We start from the raw sequence: 17,814 nt of genomic DNA, 5'->3' as shown, positions 1-17,814 counted from the left end.
CCAAATGTTGTGCTTTAGGTTGATGAAATTTTATGTAGAATAACTCAAACCATCTAAAATCTCATACAAATAATAGTGAATGTTGATTGAATTTTTTACAATTCAGAGTTACATTATCGTGCYATTATAAGTAGCATGCATAGTCTTTTACTAAGCATTCTGTCTGATAAACACTAAGAACTAGATTGAAAACATCGTACTTTACTATTACACCTTTCACTCTTAAATTAGCTTTGTGTTTTATGATTAGTATACTTTTCAGAGCAACAATTAAAATCTGAGTTACTTAAGTACCTGTATTTTATATATATATATATACACACATATGTATACATATGTGTATATATATATTTAAGAAGAAAAAAGAAAAAAGACAAGGGAGAATTATTCTTCCCCTTGTCTGTTTTTAAAGAGGAATGGGACCTATTATTAAACAACGGATCATTGGGCTGAGCCTTTTTTGGAACAGATCAACATCACTGAAGTCAAGATGCATTACAGACACATAAAATAATCTGATTGTTATTTCTATTTTAATGTTAGCTAAATTGCTAGAGACAGTAAGAACACGAGAAATTTCTGCTCCTTTAACAAATACTTTTCTCTATTCTTCCTTGGTCATGCAGTCATTCCCAGCACAGCACAGCAACGCGTCCACCCACAGTGAGCTTACAGCGGACCATTTCTGTGGAAGGGTAAGATGATTCTCTGTCAAAGCTGCCTGTAGAGCTCTCAGATATCACTAAGCCAGAAACTGAATTTACTACATAGACATAGAAGCTAATGACACATATTATCACATATCACAATGATTAAATCTGTGAGATGCACAACTGTATATAAATATGTTCAAATTAGTACTAATTCTCTTGAGATATTGATAGTGAAAGTATATGGAGCCGTGAATATGTCATGGAGGTATGTATACTGACTACTGCTACTTCAATTCACCTCGCTTGGCTGGAGTTAATATTTACATATCTTAGTTGTAAAATGATTCCCACTAATCCTGGAAACCCCCGAAAGGCTTGCTCTATTGTCTTAATGTTTGCATGAGCTCTTTTCGACAAAGCTGACAGTGTCCAAATCTAAGGAGGAAGTATTGATATAGAATAATGATCCCGTGCTGTTTGTTTATGTGTATATATATATATATACATCTGTCTATATATAAATTAATTGCAGAAGCATAGTTCAAAGTACTTAGCTGACTCCACCTTAGTAAAACTATTTGGGTAAAATGTGAATAATTCACAAGTGCTGTTGACAGTCTTGCATCTTTATGGTATCAGAAGAGCTGATATTTAACGTTGAATTGCTTAAATTTTGATTACACTAGCTGGTATAGTTTCCAAACACACTTTAAGAAAATATTGGATTTGATTCTCCCCTCCCTTAACGTGCAAATGACCCAATAAGCAAGCAATCACTGAGTTTTTTTATTATGCTTTCAGAACTGAGCAATGTTAGACTGTCCAAGGCACTGAGACTACCTGCCCCAGTTCTTTAACATCCCTGCCTTTCATATCAAATGCACACAAATCAATTCATATTTTGGATTTATTAACAAAATAGGGTCCCAAATGCCTGCATATTGAAAAAGTTTCACCAGTGCTGTGCATGGGCGCCAGAGGACATGATTTGGTGAGGCATCCTAAATCAATACATATAAGTCTGAAAAAAATGTGGAAATATCTGATGTATTTTGTAGGCATGGGTAATATCTTGTCATTGACTACTCTCGGATCCTATTTTAAAGCCTTTATTTGCTGTGATAAAAGCAAGAATCCAAAGCTTCCACACAGCACAGATGTCATCTTGCCTGTATTTTGTTTTATGTTACATCTTTACTGTGGTGCAGTCAGAAAGTAAAATGATATATATAGGAAAAAATCCACTCCTWAGTGAACTCAGGTATTTTTCTCACAAGTGTCAAAATGAAATATTTTTAAGCAATTGAAAAACAGATTTAGAAATTATTTTACGGTTTTATTTAAAACATGTGGGAACTGCTGTATTATTTTTTCATTGAAAACAAGATAGACTAATGAAGCTACCACATGAAAGGCCCATACAGCTTAAGGGCCCTCATCTGAGAGGTAATTCTATAAATGAAGCCTGAGGTTCTGCGCAGTCCCCAGTTCCCCTGTGTCTGCATGGAGGTCTGTCTTCCATCCTCCTTGCTCAAAGCAGAGATCATTTCAAAGTTAGATCAAGTTGCTTACAGCCTTGTCCAGTGGACCTGCAACTATCACCAAAGGTAGAGATTGCACTAGCTCTGGGCAAGCTGTCCCARTGCTCAACCATCCTCATTTTGTCTCTCTGCTTCTCTCTAATGAACACAGAGGGATGTCAGAGAGACACGTACATATTGCCCCCCCCTTGCCATTTCCTCCTTACCATGTTCGTTGATTTAGGAAATAAAAAAAAACAAGCTTCAACAACAAGCTTATAAATTAAAATAGTGATTGACCAAAAAAAAAAAAATGCTATATTGAGATTTTAGGAAGAAATTTTATTTATGATGTCTTTGACTTGGTATACTGGACTCCATAATTCATAAGGCACCCTGTGGGTTTCAGTTCCTACTGGAATTTGGAAATCAGTCTGTCTATGTGAACTTTTAGATAAATTGTAAAATCTGTGCTGGCCGTGCAGACAGTTTGCATATATTGTGTATGATTCATTAGAGCATGAGAAATCTGCAATTGATATTACAGATCTCCTGCTGTTGGGGAGATAGAAGAATATGTGGCTTGTAATTATTACTAATCAACTTAAACTGAGTCATATTTCATTTTACATAGGAAAGTGGATCTGTTAGCCTGTTACAGTGCTGAGCAAATGTAAGTAATCAGCTCAGCCCTAAATATTCCATTATAGCAAAGCTCGATTTACGCTAATGTTTTGGTGAAGTCCATGCTGCTAAATATGTTTGTAGTTAATACAATCTGAGGTCAAAGCAAAGTTATTGTACTCTTTTAGGAACTGGGTTTCCATCAGTCCTCTATTTAAGTGATTCATAATCCTGCTTTTGAGATGCACGTCGTGGCTGCTTTACCTGCAAGGCTTTCTAGCACATGCTTAGAATGTGGCTTAATTGCTGGCTATATGTGACTGTATAGTCATTTAAGTATAACTAGGTCCTGTGAAGCAGAACTGAACTATGGGACGGACAAAGAAATAGAGGTAGAATAGAATTCACTGGCATTTATTGCTTCCCATCTTGTTGAATATGTGATAATTGAGCTGTCTAGAACAAAATTTTTAGAAAGCTTTAATGGATATTTAGCCTAGGTAATGAGATCAYACTTAAAATCAATTCTTGTTTTTTAAAGCATGCTTTTGTGGAGTTCACATACAGCAAAAAATAGATATCAAATTTAAAAAAATCAAGATGTCCTTGATCTTTATATTCAAGCCATATATCCTTCACAGGTCAATAACAGCACATGAGGTGAACAGATTTATCACACATACAAAGGCATGAATTTCACAGGTGTTTGATGTCATTGTTCATAGAAGGGTTTTCTAAAGTTAGTGCAATCTCACTGGTAACTTCCCTAATGTTTTATTTGCATGGTTTAGAAACAAGAAAGCTGTAATGTTTGCTTTTGAAAATATTGTTAATCTGAGTTTTTTGAAATGATTTTAATGAATGATTTTAACTGTGGAAATTTAAAATAGGAAAAATAATGCATGCAAATGAAAACTTCTCACTTGGAAATTCTGCAGTATTATCTGACAAAGCTATAATTTTAGTGGTCTATGATAGCTATTCTTTCTACAGTAAACCTTTGGACTAAACTGTATCTTACATACTACCATTTATATCAGTCATCTTTTCTGCTGAGCTGCTTAGAAACTGGGCTTTCAACTTATTTTTTTTAGAGTGTTTTGATGGAAAATTTTAAATAATTTCTCTATATGACTGTCTCATATACAGATATAGATATACAAATAAACAGCATTTGAACAATGACTAAGGGTAAGAATTTTTATTCTGAACAGGAAAGACATTACAGAACACTTTGTGTTTCTAAGGTATCCTACTATATATAAAGTAATCCTGGGTGCTTGCTACTGAAGGTCTGTGYATTGATATTTCAAAACATTACTTAGAGGCATTGCTGTTTTTGAATATTCTCTTAGCCTTTAAATAGTTCCTGTTTGCTGACAGTGTGATTCGGGTTGCTTATCACCATTCCCGTTTCATCAAGTTTTGCTTACAGACTGAAAAGCTGGAGCATTCATGCCAACAACTCCTGAAAATATTATAGAAAAGTGTTTTTTAAAATAGTGTAGTTTTTTAAAAGCAGGGTGTAAAGCGACCTTTCTGGTATGCAGTTGCTGTGTTGATACAGCAGGTGCAACAGAGATGCAGAGGTCAAGAATTACTTTGGATTATTGGCGTATAAATAACAGATAAAAAACAGACCTCCTAGATTGTGGGAAGAGAGACACATGCTTGTTTGAGACAAACTATAAATGGATAAGTRTACTGGAATAATCATCTCCCTTCAAAGTTACGGAGCTTATTATCTGTCCAACATTTCCACTGTAGAGTTCAATCACATTTCTCAAATCTGGGAGGCATACACCTATGTATTTAAGATAAATATCAGGCATCAAGGTAAAAATGCAGACCAGTTTCACTTTTCAAATGAGAAATTATTCTTCTGTGCCAGCTTGTATCTTGCTAGCTCTAAGCAGAAAACATTGCCTGTTGTGCAGGCTTTAATTTCTCTACGAAGGACAAAATGAAAGGCTGTCAAAGTCCAGAGGGGTTCCCACAAAACAAAGTTGCACATGTATAAGCCAGTGCACTCACACGTACATCATTCAGTTTGAAGTCTGGCTCCCAGTAGGTTCCCTTGTATTAAATATACGTCAAAGTTTTTGACAAGTTAGACACAATGTTTGGAGAATAACTGCATAAAAAATGTAGTCAGCCTTAAAGTTAGGATAAAATATTGCTTCTACAGTTAATACCAACAATCAATCAACACGAAACGCCAAGAAAACCGTAGTCAAATTGCCAAGAAAAATACTCATTTCAAACAGCAGGGGTAACTATACTAAGCAAAATCATATTATGCTGTGTGGTATAATAAATGAATGTCTTATAAAAGACTGACTGCTTTGGCTGCTTGTACATCAGAATGAAAATATTTAGTAAAATGAAATAGCAGGTTACTAAGCAATTACAAGTTGTAAYGAAAATGAACACTCTGCACCTGCCCAAAACCTTATCTATGTTTGAAAAAGGTCAAAGTTGCTTCTCTAGACTGTGATTCTCAGTGTGAAAGCAATAGATAAGAGGAAGATTTCCTTAATTTTGTTTTTTTCAATTATAGCTGAAATAATAATAGTTAAGGCACAGATAAGGGATCAGAGCCCTCAGGGTCAGGTGCAACAGGGATGTGTAAAATGCCATGTGAAGCCTTTCCTAGCCTTTGAGATGTTAAAGTGTGGGGGACTGGAGGAACACGAAGGTTTGCAGCTGCCTACCGCTGTCAGATTGCAGGGTTTTGGTAACATTGCGACCAAGGTAGACCGAAGGGAGGGCTAGGTAGGAAGGCAAGGGGCAGTGTGGCTTCACATCAGTATGGAAATCTTCCAGTATGTCCAGTGGGTGGAGTAATAGGGGAAAAAGTAATAACCAAGAGGCCACAGAAGCTGGTATTGTTATTTTAGGTGATATTGTGATACAAGARTAGATAAGTAAGTAAGTAGATAAGTAGATACCTTTTTCTCTAAATTGTTGTGAAGAAGAGTTGTTGAAAATATAAGAAAATTTAAATAAGCTAAMTTTGCTTTTGCCTAAACTTTGATGTCTTTTAAATATAGGCAAGTGTGTATACAATGCCAAGCCTTCAGCAAATTAACATTTTAAACTTTATCTTGTGTGATTAATCGGATTTTAAAACATCTTACACAGGGGCACATTCTCTGTTCACCCTAGCTTTCTGCATTCTATGCTATTAAGAAGAATCTTCTTAACAAAAGAAACCTATTTGAATTGCCTTTTTCAGGGCAAAGTTAGTGCCCTTTGGCTATCTGAAATAAACATGCAAAGTGATTTATTAAAATTTATGGAAGCACGAGAGGAGCTTTGGAAGTGTAATATTGAAAAAGAAATGTCCACATTAGCCAACTGACTGAGAAGATGCAGCTCAGTGCTCACGCGATGACTTGTTCGAAGCTAGACACCTTACAGTGCTGGATAAAGGTCCCTGAAGCCGTGAGATTTGCTGCTTTTCCCCTGTTCTGCTACTAATGCTTCACCATAACTGAAAAAATTAATTTCACTCTACTTCAGTTTTCCCACCTGCTATTTGCTGCTTAAGGAGCTTGAATGTTTTGTGTTGCTGTACATTGCCTACACAGAGGCAATTACTGGGCGGCCTTACTGGGGAACTCTGGGTGCTACTGGGATGCAAGCAGCATGAGAACTAAATACCCTGATGGGCTTTCTATGATGTGTGGTAGTGCAATGCTGTATCAGTGTGTGCATGAATGGATGGATCGTTTCAATATCTTTTGTGAAGCAAACAGCATTTCAAGGCGGGGGGGGAAGCTTGCAGCTGAGGCAAGATCAAAGTCATATTTCGAAGTCTACACTGATTTGGGGTATATCACTGATTGTGATTCGACCTGAAGAAATACCTAGGGTCTGCTATTTCAAAGTGCTTGGTGTTCTTAATAGTTCTGGGGATGTTCCAAGAAGTACAAAACAGTCGTGACACCTCAGCTTTATGTATAATATATATAATAACTACAACAGAAATAGATATGTCAATGTGAGATAAATAATAAAAATAACTGTATTCTTTTATGTAGCCAGCAGCAGAAAAAAAGCAAATGAGAAATGGATTTTCTTTCAGTTAGCTATTATAAGAATTGTTTTCTTAAAGCTCTGCCCCATCATTTATCAGATCAGTTTTTAATCTCTTAAATTAAATCCTCAATTAYTATGGATTCACAGCCTATAAAAAATGGCAGGGATTCTCACATTTTTATTGTGTCATTTTTGTATTGTAAAACCAATCGAAACAAATATTGAATATGAACATAGTAGATACAAACCATTTAGATGTTTTCGAGTTGATGAGCAAATAAAACAAACGTGAACAAAAACAAAAAAAAACGCTAATGAGGCAAAATGCCTCTCTTTTTTGAGTTGTTTAATCACGTTTTCATGAAAGAAGAAAAGTTCCTTTAGCATTGAAATCCTACACACCTGATTTTGTTACATTTGCTTTCAAATGTTAATTTAATACTACTTTGSTCTTACATCAGGCCTGCAGTTTATGTTGTGCTTTACAGGAAACAGATCTGACGCCTTCCCTGCAGCAAGTAACCGAGTCTGCCCAAACTGATTCTCCCGCTGAGTTCTGAGCTTGTAAATTTGCRCTGGGTTGTGGAGCTTTGTGTGCTCCTTTGCTCCTGGTTATGATTTCTGACTCTATTATAGTGAATCTTCTTTTCCTCTTTCTCTGCTTTTTTATTATTTATTCTTTTCCTGTTTTTCTTACAGACACCCTCTCTCCCTTTATCCTGTTCTCTTTTTTCTTTGATTGCCTTTTTTTTTTTCCCCCTTCTGCTGCCTTCTGTCAGTCCAGGAATGTTTTCATCTCGTTCTCTTTACTAATTTCTGCTTGATTTCCCCTGCTGCTCTTCTCTGTTTGTGTTTGGTACAAAGCTGCAGGAGGGCATAAAACATGCGCACACAGAATTAAAGTGCTAGTGTGCTTTGTTAGCACCTAGAAACTTACCTTCAGCCTTATTCATCACAGAAATTGTAAATGTGATAACTAGTTAAAGCTGGAGGCAGAAGCTTGCATTCAGTAAAACTCTATGACTGTTGCTTTTTAGTAGCTATAGAGTGCCACCTATTGTCTCTAAAGAAACATATGTATTTTTTACAAAAATTAGTCTGAAATTATACTTTGCTGCTTTGCCTTAGTTGAGATTATTTTTACTGAGTATATTTACTGCAAGAAAATATCATTCGCATTTGAGTTACATTTCTTTCACTTCTTACTCTGTCATGGTCATGTCTACTTTAATTGTTTGATTCCATTTCTCCCAATGTTGCTCCCCAGATGTTACTCTAGACCTCCTTTGACAAGGACAGTTGGAGCACCTGTTCTTAGAGCCCTTTTCTCATGCTGTCAAAGAGAGGAGACTATAAATTTATCTGCCAGATGAAAAAAATATGTCACATACTCATCTTTACCCTGATCATAGCTTTTTCTTTGAGTTTGGTTAAAGCATTGCTACGTAACTTCTACATCACTCAAAAGAGATTACGTGGTCGGTGGCTGGTACTCTGGTTTGTTTAAGCAGGAAACTTTCTTCCTACTTTAACTTCATAGCATGCTACAAAGTTTTATTATCATAAGTGCTCTTTCAGTTTATTTTCAGACTAAGTGCACTATGCAAGCATGAAATACTATATATTCCAAAAATCTGTTAGTTGTTTGTTATACTTTGGTAAACTGGCATACGCCTTCTATTTCCTGCAATACTACAATTATCGCCAGAGWTTATTTCCATCATCATGACAATAGCATTTGCACATTGTTGGATCCACCATTTAGATTCCACAAAACACYCAGAAAGGAAACAAAACTGAACGTATGGCACCGTTGGTCAGTCTCTCTATACAGCCAAATTTGAGTCGTGACCCAATTGACCTGATTAAGCTGAAGACCAACAGCCAAAAAACGTTGTGTTCTAATCACAGCTTCTGCCACGTCCCTATTRTTGTTTGGGCTTCCTCTGAACATAATCATCCAAGAACAAAATGTGAATTTTGCTGTCAAAAGGCCAAAATTACAAAACAGTGCTGACAGCATTTTAGGCATAAATCTGCTGACTTGATCAGACACAGKAATTAATAACTGGGCCAACTTTTTTTGAGCCATACAGCTGAGTATTCGGCAGATACCCGGTTGTATTGACCTAGTTTTGCCCCTAGCACTGGYTTTCAACCTTAGGATCTAAGCTGCCTACCCTGTGTGGAAGTACTGTGTTTCATTTTTAACAAGAACTCTTCTGATTACCCACCAGCAGAGCATACAAATATATTTGTTTGACTTTGCTGCTTCTTTTTCCTCAATACCCCACTAAATAGTGATGGTGGTTACTCTGCTCTCAAAAAACATTTTTGATCTGTAGGACTCGAAGAGGACAAGTGTCACCATATCATTTTGTGGATGAGAAAATTGAAGCTGAAAGGAATTAGTGACTTGCCAAGATCACTCAGCAGCTCATGGGCTAAGCTGGGGAAGGAACCTAGTTTCCTCCAATTCACTCTCCTAATTCTACTCTAATCCTTGGGCCACCCTTCCTAATTAAAAGCCTGTGTGGACTTCTTACATCTGGATTACATTAYACCTAATCTGCACATACTTAAGGAGGTGTTAAAAATGTTGCTTCAAGACAAATCAATTGCAATGATCCAAAAGGCAGAAAAAAATCCCTTCTTATTGGTTAAAAAGTCAAGAATATACAAACAAATACTTGAATATTGTATGAATATGAATTTTTTCAAAGATGTATTTTTGTAAAATTGATTTCTGACCATATACAATTAAGAAAAGGTTATAAGATCTTGGGCCTTGTGGAGTAGGATAATACTTTCAGTAAAACTTACAATCTATCTCCTTTTTAAAATATTATCAGAAAAATTTCTTTAATCTATTTCTTTCAAAAATATCAAACTTAAGCATCAGCAAACTGAGATGTTATCTAAAGATCATGACCAGGCTGGAGATATTGTATGAGCATTAGCAGTGGGCAAAGCTGAACAAATTCGTACTGATTTTGGAATTATTCTGTAAAGACTAAGTTCCCATCTACAAAGCCATAAAACTTTATGCACATCAAAAAAGACATACCTTGGTATGTCATTTCTTTCCTTCACTTAAATAAAAAAGAAATGGAAATACTATTCTTATTATATAGAACCATTATATGGTACATAGGAAATACTAGTACACTCTGGAACATGTTTCTTGGGAGCTGCTGTGTATGTATGTGTTTATACTTGCCCTTTTGCTTGTAATTACCATTTGAAAAAATTAAGAATTTTAAGAAGATTCCATGTCTCTGTGAGAAGTCACAGATGGGTTAGATCTACACACGTGTGAGTATTTGTAGGACTGGGCCTAAGATYTTCACATGTTCGTATAATAGCATGTGCACTCTTTTTCTGTAAAGTGAATTTGTTAGAGGGATTTCAAATTAGGTAAGTACACATAAATAAGRGGTGTGTTTGTGTATGCACTTGTCTGTGCTTCTGTACCCAGCAGAGAGGCAGGTCTGAGGCCTGCTACATATAGTAAAGGTTGGAAATTYGAATACCTGGGACATTGTCTCAATTGCACTATCTTGATATCTTAGGAAAGTCATCTCCTCTGTCTACTTTCCCATCATTAAAATRCACATTATAAACTTTATATCCWTTGGGAAGTATTTTCAATCTACAGATGGAAAGTGCTATGTAACAGTTATTMTTTATTGTAGTTGTTATTATTGATKGATTTCCATCATTTTGAAGAACTTTTWAAAATGGTAAAATACAAGCAAATATCCCTTAGCGTTCAATGATAATGTTATTTTGTGACTTTACAAGTGCAAATTCCTGATGATGTCAAACCAGACCTTTTCATGAGATTTTTCCAAATTGATCATAAAAATATTGTTTGGATTGAACATGCTTGCCATTTCCTTGCCTGGATTTTTTTAATTTTTTATTTGTTCATTTATTTGTTTAAAAAGCAAGACTAGATCTTAAAAGACAAAATGGCATTATGTCACGATTGATTGTATTTGTGTATGCAGTATCACTATGAACAAGATTATAAAATATCTTCAGGGGTTTTTTTTTTGTTCTTTTGTTTTTTAAAAATATACTGTAACTTAATGAAGACTTCTACAGAGGATAGGAGTTCATAGAGAAGTTTGGATTCACCCATGAGTTTAAAAAAAGGCTCCTGGTTAATTCCTACTTTCTCTGGTCTCCAGTTAATATATTTATATCATTTATTAAGTGATTTCCTTTGGTAGTAGCATGCCCACTGGGTCTTAAACAACAGCTAGTGTGCTGAAGATGCCTTGAGAGATGCRTACACAGTAAAAGAGTTTGAATGGACAAACATTATCATTTTGTTTCTATACAGAGAGCCTCGGAAAATCATCCTGCACAAGGGCTCCACAGGACTTGGTTTTAACATTGTGGGAGGCGAAGATGGGGAAGGCATTTTCGTGTCTTTCATCCTAGCAGGCGGGCCTGCTGATCTCAGCGGAGAACTACAGAGAGGAGATCAAATTTTATCCGTAAGTATTTGCCTTTGGTTTTGCCGGCCAATTACTTTTTCTTGTTCTCTATCTATATTGCATGGGACACACAAAGGCGGCTTCCTACAGCCTTTTTGTCATGGAATAGCCATGCTGGGCTATTTCTTGCTTAAGCTGGTAATCCATGTGTTAGTTAAATTCAAGCTGGCAACAGTTTATCATTGAATATTTTATTTGTTTGCTCTTGCTTTTTATATCATTTGCTAATGGTGTTAGCTGCATTCAGCTCAGAATGAATCTTCTCTGCGTAGTACTGTCTGCAGTATGGCCCCAAACAACCCAAAGAATACGTCAGCACCTGTGCAGACCTCTGCACCTCCCAAATCAGCCCWCAATCCATTTCCATTTTGCCCAAAAAGGCACCATTGAGAAGATATTTCTCAGTTTTATCTTTTCTTTGAGGAGAAAAAGTGCTAGGATGAAATCATCCAGACTGTGGGTGCCACCTAGTGTGCACCAAGCTGYTTAGCAAATATCCTGGTACAAGAATAAGATTAATTAGATTAGGTTAATTATCTCTGCTCCTGCAATGAATTTGATGATCACTCAGAAATTCATTTTTAAATTTTAGAGGATAAAAAGGATATGTAGCCTGAAGTTATATTTTGCATACTTAGTTTCAGAAGCGTCATTTTAATTTTCCTTTCATGTATATATTGATAGCGCCCAATTCAAAAACAGAGCGTTTATCTTTTAGGCTGTGTCGAGTAATTGAACATCTAACTGGAACAGTCTGAACGTAAAGGATTTTCAAATGACAATGAAAGTCTTGAAAATGTAGTTAAGTGTCCTTTCACATAATGCTGCCCTATGGAAAAAAGGAAACTACCAAAATGACACAACTCTGACTGTTTTGTGTGAAGTACATCAGTAGCCCTAAGCCAAAGAATTGAAACCCAAGCATTATTTGTCTCAGACAAGTGAGCTGCCCGCGAGGCTGGCAGGTCACACACCTTCCTTCTATGCGRCTTTCTGTCTCCATGAATTGCACAACGCTGGCTGCCCTTTGGYTTGCAGCAGGAGAAGAAGATGGCTATGGCCTGGGCAGTTTGTTGCATGGTCCTGTAGCACAGCAAATGTTCAGRTCCCTTCAGGAGGACGCTGAATTGGGTTTTCTTACATTTATTATGAATGTCTTGGCCACTGACCTSTTGTATGAAAAGGGAGTTTGTCTTCCACATCTGTCAAAGCTTTGGTGTGAAAAGGTGATTGGTGCTGCTCTGTGGCATATGGAAAATCTGGCAAGTTAACACCAAAGGAATGCAGTAACCTGAAACTGTGAGGATTATAGTGATATATTTTATCTTGCCCTTGCAAATATAGTGAGAAAATTGAGAAAGGGTAAGTAAGAAATGTTTAGGTGCCTTCAAGATAAGTCTAAGTAGAACGTTCATAGAAGGCTACAAAAAAACCCACCCAAACAGACTCTTTCACAGTTATCAACATGAAGAAACAAGGCAGGCAAATGCTTGTGCCAGAAAGAACACAGACAAGAAACCTGAAGAATAGAAATGGAAATTTCTTCAGGGCATTTATGCAATTCATTTTTTGTTTGTCTAGATGGCCTCAAGAGAAGGCTGGTTGGAAGACAGCTATGAGATCAAAGCCTTTCACAGTATGTTGTATTCAGAGAGCCGGCAGATCAGATACAACTTTACAAGTCCATTTTCTATTTTCCTTTATTTCCAAGAGGCCATAAATAGCATTGTGGCGTGCTCTGAAGTTGAATTTTGAACTCTGTTTCTTTTCTCTTTCACAGCAACATTTTCCATAAGTCCTAACTAAACTTGCCAGTGTTGCTGCAGCATTTACTTGTCGTGCAAAAGGAGCTTATTTGTTCATTGAGCAGAATGGGACGGAAATGATTACTACATTAGACTGCGTGCATATCCTCAGGCCAAGTCACAAAGTCATGCACTGCTGACTTATTTCGTCACAAATAACTATTATGAATCCATTTTCCATATTCAAAAAAAATGCATAAGCTAGTTTTAGAGCTGATTAATCTCAGACCAGTGTCTGGTGAAGGGTCCCAGTCACATTAATTTTATAAGGGCTCCACAGAGTAGATCTGCTTCTCTCCATTTATTCCTTCTTGTCTCACCCCTCAGAAACATTTATGCCGTTACTGAAGTAGTTTTTCCATTTGTTTCTCAAAACATGACAAATCTGATTTACTAAGATCAAATAGTGTCCTCAAAGCTAGTATTTCTAATTAACTTAGGGCTGGTTAAGTTTCTTTCAAACGGGAAGTAGTAAGTGAATTAGGTCTTGGAGACCTGGATTTAATTCCTGATTTCGCTATAGTCCTTCAGTATGACCTTGGGCAAAACGCCTTACGTTCATAAGCTTCAGTCTCCCATATGGAAGAGGAGGATCATGGCACATTCTTCATTCCTGTGCTGTGACTATGGGGAAATGTTGATTGATTGCCAGAGAGAAATGTGTACTCACGTACAAAGAGAGTACCTGTAAAAATACCTTAAATTGCAAATCCATGAGTGTGACCTCATGCATCTGAGAATATATGCTGCTTTTGGGTGACCGATCGGGTACGTAACCAGTGATCTTTAGAAGTGATCATGTTTGAAAAGTGGAATGGTATCACCCCCTCTCCATGCTATTGCCTGGGACTCTCCAAAGAGCAAGACCTCACGAACTGCACCTTCTACCCCTGGAATGTCCATCATCCTGGGCATTACTCTGGTCTGCTTGAACGGAGAGGATTGTGGGGTTTACTTCCAGCATTGATCTTGGAAGCTTTCCAGGCTTGAGCTGCCCAGTAAGAGCTGAACCCACAGCTGGTGCTGTTTCTTAGTTCAAAAGAGCAAGTGATGGTCTAGCAAAGCCAAATACAGAATGCTCGTGTCTTGTTTAGGGAATGGCAACAGCACAGCTGAGACCAAGGGCCACTGCCCAGGTTCCCCTAAGGTGCATTATAAATTGTTGCAAACTTGTTGAGGAGCTAAAGTGTTGCCTTGTGAGCAGAGTTTCGTTGAGTTTGAGGAGACCCAGCTTTCTATTCCTAGTCCTGGAGTCAGCCTGAAGGGCTTGAGCAAACCCCATAACCTTTCTGCCTCAGTTTCTGCCCTTTTTTGTGGGTTATGCGATACAGAGGAGCCCAAGAGTACAGCCCTCCAGGGCACCTATGGAAGACTAAGCCTTAGCTTGTCCCCATGGATGAGGGGTGAAATTCGAGTTTATTTTTCCCAAATGCCACCAGATGGCACCACAGGATCGGCAATGGCAGAGCCTCTGTCTGACTTTTTTTCTGCCTCTGAAAACTGAGACTTTAGGAATAACAGGGATAGACATATTTTTATGTTTTCGGGTAATTGGCTGAAAATGTTTAAAACTTATCTCAGAAAGCAGAGTGATACTCAAATGTTTTTGTGCAGAGAGAGAAAATGAATCATAGCTGAACCCTGAAGGCAAATAGAAGAATAATGGAAAATGTGATGGGTTTCAAATGATAAAATATTTCAAATAACAAAAAAGGAATGAAATTATGGTGTTATATTTATGATAAACTGTTTTTTCCTCCAAAAGTGGGGGATTTTTAATGCTGGTTTCTTTTTCCATTATGCTCTTGTGATTAACTACTAAACTAAAGAAAAAAATCCTTCTTGGTTTTGTGTCTTCAAAATATATCAATTTAAACATCAGCAATATATGATCTTCAATATGACAGAACATATCCTTCTTCATATCCTCTCGTCACATTATTAAATCTAATCTTAACATTATTAAATAGGATTTTAAATACTAATTGACATATAACACTGGAAATGAGGTTCAGTTATATTAACTGATTTGTTTAAAATCATGCAAGAAGTCTGGGCCAAAACTGGACTTAAGTGGCTGCTTGAACTCTTCTCTAACCCCAGTTTCTCCATCTGTTAGGGAAATACAGTCTTGCAGTCTCTACCACAAATAAAAATAATGTTCCTTGATGCCATGCTTGCACTTTAAAATTCTACTCCCCATACTAAAGGTTATATTGCCTGTTAAAATTAGGCAATATTTTGATGTTTAATGGTAATCATCTGTCGATGCATAAATGATTTCCAGGAACCACAAGGCCACACCGTGCATACATTCCTGCTGACAGGTAGCAGCACAAGTCTTATATTTTTAGAAAAACAAGTGCATAGTGACTCTCCGTAATTTTTCAGGGCCAAGTCCTGAGGGAGGAAATATGGTCGTAGTCAAACAAAAAGTGCCACATCAAGGAGTTATGCTATTTTTGCCTTATAATCTCAAATTAATATTATGATACAGCACATTTAGGTTTCTTAACGTGTGTGCTTCAAAGCACTTTCAATACCAGATATGCAAATTTATGTGCAATACCTAAAGCACAGAGAATTTTTTACACACACAAGCACACCAGGAAAATTCAGATTTACTGTTTGAAGTCTTGGTGTACCACCAATTAGTGCATATTGCTCCTTGAATTGCTGTGATGACAGGTTTTTCACACAGTTTTATACTTTTACACAAGATTATGTAAAGTTTTAAAAGTATATAAATCAATAACAGCTTATGACCAGATATTTAAACTATAAAAAGAATTAAGGAGAATTAACAGCTGTAAGGAGGTAATATCAAGTATTAGCACTTGAAACTTAAATTCTGAAATGACTAAATTTTGTTGTCTTTGGACAGGATTAAGCCCTAGATTAAGACACTTAAATGTAGGTATCTATATGTTACTAGGTGTCTAGAGTGAACTGAATTGCTCTGTAGGCTTCATCAACACTACTGATCCATTGACTTTAAACACCCGTCACATGTGTGTTTGCCTATATTTGGGAGTCTTAAATTCACACTTAATCTCACCTTTTCTGTGTGTTTGCCTTCATAATAGATTTTTGATTCTTCAACTATGTACTGGGAAAAGGGCTAGCAGAACTACCATGTGGGATTTTCTGTTGCTGGCTGATGACATTATCTGTAGTCAGCATGCAACACTGGCGGATGAACATCTCAGAGGTTCTCTGCTGCTTCTGGTCTCTTGTATAATGTTCTCCTTTGTAGAGGGAAAGTGATATCTTACACTGATCAGATTTTATCTTGTGTCAGTGGATTGTCCTGCTGTCATTTTTTGTGAGATGTTTGGTTTCCCTCACAAACAGGTTAGACCCTTTTCTTTCCACCCAGTTGCTCTCACTTCTCCCACACAGCTCCTACCTGCCTTCTCACTCACATCTGTAGCAAAAATTTAAAAAATACATTTTAAAAATACAACACTCTGCAATTTTGCTCCAAAATGTTCTGTATATAGAGCAGGATACAGTGTAAGGATCTCTGCCTTTTTATAGCAAATATTTATAGTTCCTTTTGCTGAAGTTAGAAGTGACTTTCAGACTGACTTCCCTTACTCTGGTGCGGGGAAGCTTTCAGGTTTTCTAATTTAAACCCATTTTTTGCTTATGGTAAAAGCAGTAAAACTACTCAGGGCAAAGACTGCATTTTGTTATCTAGTTACAAAACTAAGGAAAGGCAATACCATTTAGTTTTGCATCTCAATTTTTTTTATTATTATTTGCAATTGTCTTGAAAAATATTTGAACCATCTCCACTGGACACATCCCCAAAATGGACCTTATGATGCAGATCTCTATAGGTCCTGGAATTCTTTCTCTATGGAACATCAGCTTGTTCCTTTGGGGCTTTGTGAAATAGTTTTAGGATTATAACAGATACTCTCCTTGCCATTCCTACAGGATTTATTTGCAGAGGCATTGGCTGTGTGCTTAAGATGCTTTTTTCTCTGTGGTGTTGTGGATGATGTATGACTCTGTCCTCTTGCATGGAAGGGTCTATCAAATTCTGCAGCCCTTCATGTGGACTGTTTCAGAGAAGTAGAACTTGTTCAGAAAATCAACAGAAGTGTGTGCAAAGCTTTTCCAAATTACAAATACTGCAAGCTAGGTGATGTGCATGATAGATCTGGAAAAGAAAATCTCTGTGGAGAAAGAAGAGAAGATAAGAATACAGATGCTTTCATATGCCTATAGGATGACAGCAACTGGAAGGTCACATAGGTTAAGCTTCTCGTGAGCCAATAGTGGGTTAATCCAAGTTTAGGCTGTTTTAATGCTGGGAAGAGAGTAGAGGGCATACAACCCTTTTGACACCCTCTGCAGCTAACAGAAAGATATAGCTGCTTCCAAAGTATGATTTACTTTATCCTAAAGTAGACATTTTACACAGGTCAAATGAGCATTGTGCTGTAAAAGTGTACATTTCTTTCTACTGATTATAGAGTTTGGGCAACTTCCTTTCATTAAAATGAATTCTATCCAAACTGGCCATAAAGTTCTTGAATCTTTTTGGTAGACAATATAGAAAAAGCAAGTAGAACGTCCAGATGTTGTTCTGATCGGCAAGGAAGATCTGTCTGATCTTTTTTTTTTTTTTTTTTTTTTTTTTTTTTTT

At 36.8% G+C, this 17,814-nt stretch overlaps 1 protein-coding gene across 1 annotated transcript in view; it reads left to right on the top strand.

Annotated features, from left to right (window-relative positions):
• DLG2 (discs large MAGUK scaffold protein 2) overlaps nucleotides 1–17,814 on the top strand; it is a 1,005,691-nt gene that overhangs the window by 766,024 nt on the left and 221,853 nt on the right. Inside the window, exons 17-18 of the mRNA XM_085306235.1 lie at nucleotides 627–695; nucleotides 11,193–11,349. Coding sequence (XP_085162361.1) covers nucleotides 627–695; nucleotides 11,193–11,349 — 226 coding nt within the window. The remainder of the gene's footprint in view (nucleotides 1–626; nucleotides 696–11,192; nucleotides 11,350–17,814) is intronic.

This window comes from Rhea americana, unplaced genomic scaffold, assembly GCF_003343005.1.
Source record: "Rhea americana isolate MKP2758 unplaced genomic scaffold, rheAme1 scaffold_235, whole genome shotgun sequence".
Lineage (NCBI taxonomy): Eukaryota > Metazoa > Chordata > Aves > Rheiformes > Rheidae > Rhea > Rhea americana.
This window is presented reverse-complemented; position numbering and strand designations above follow the sequence as displayed.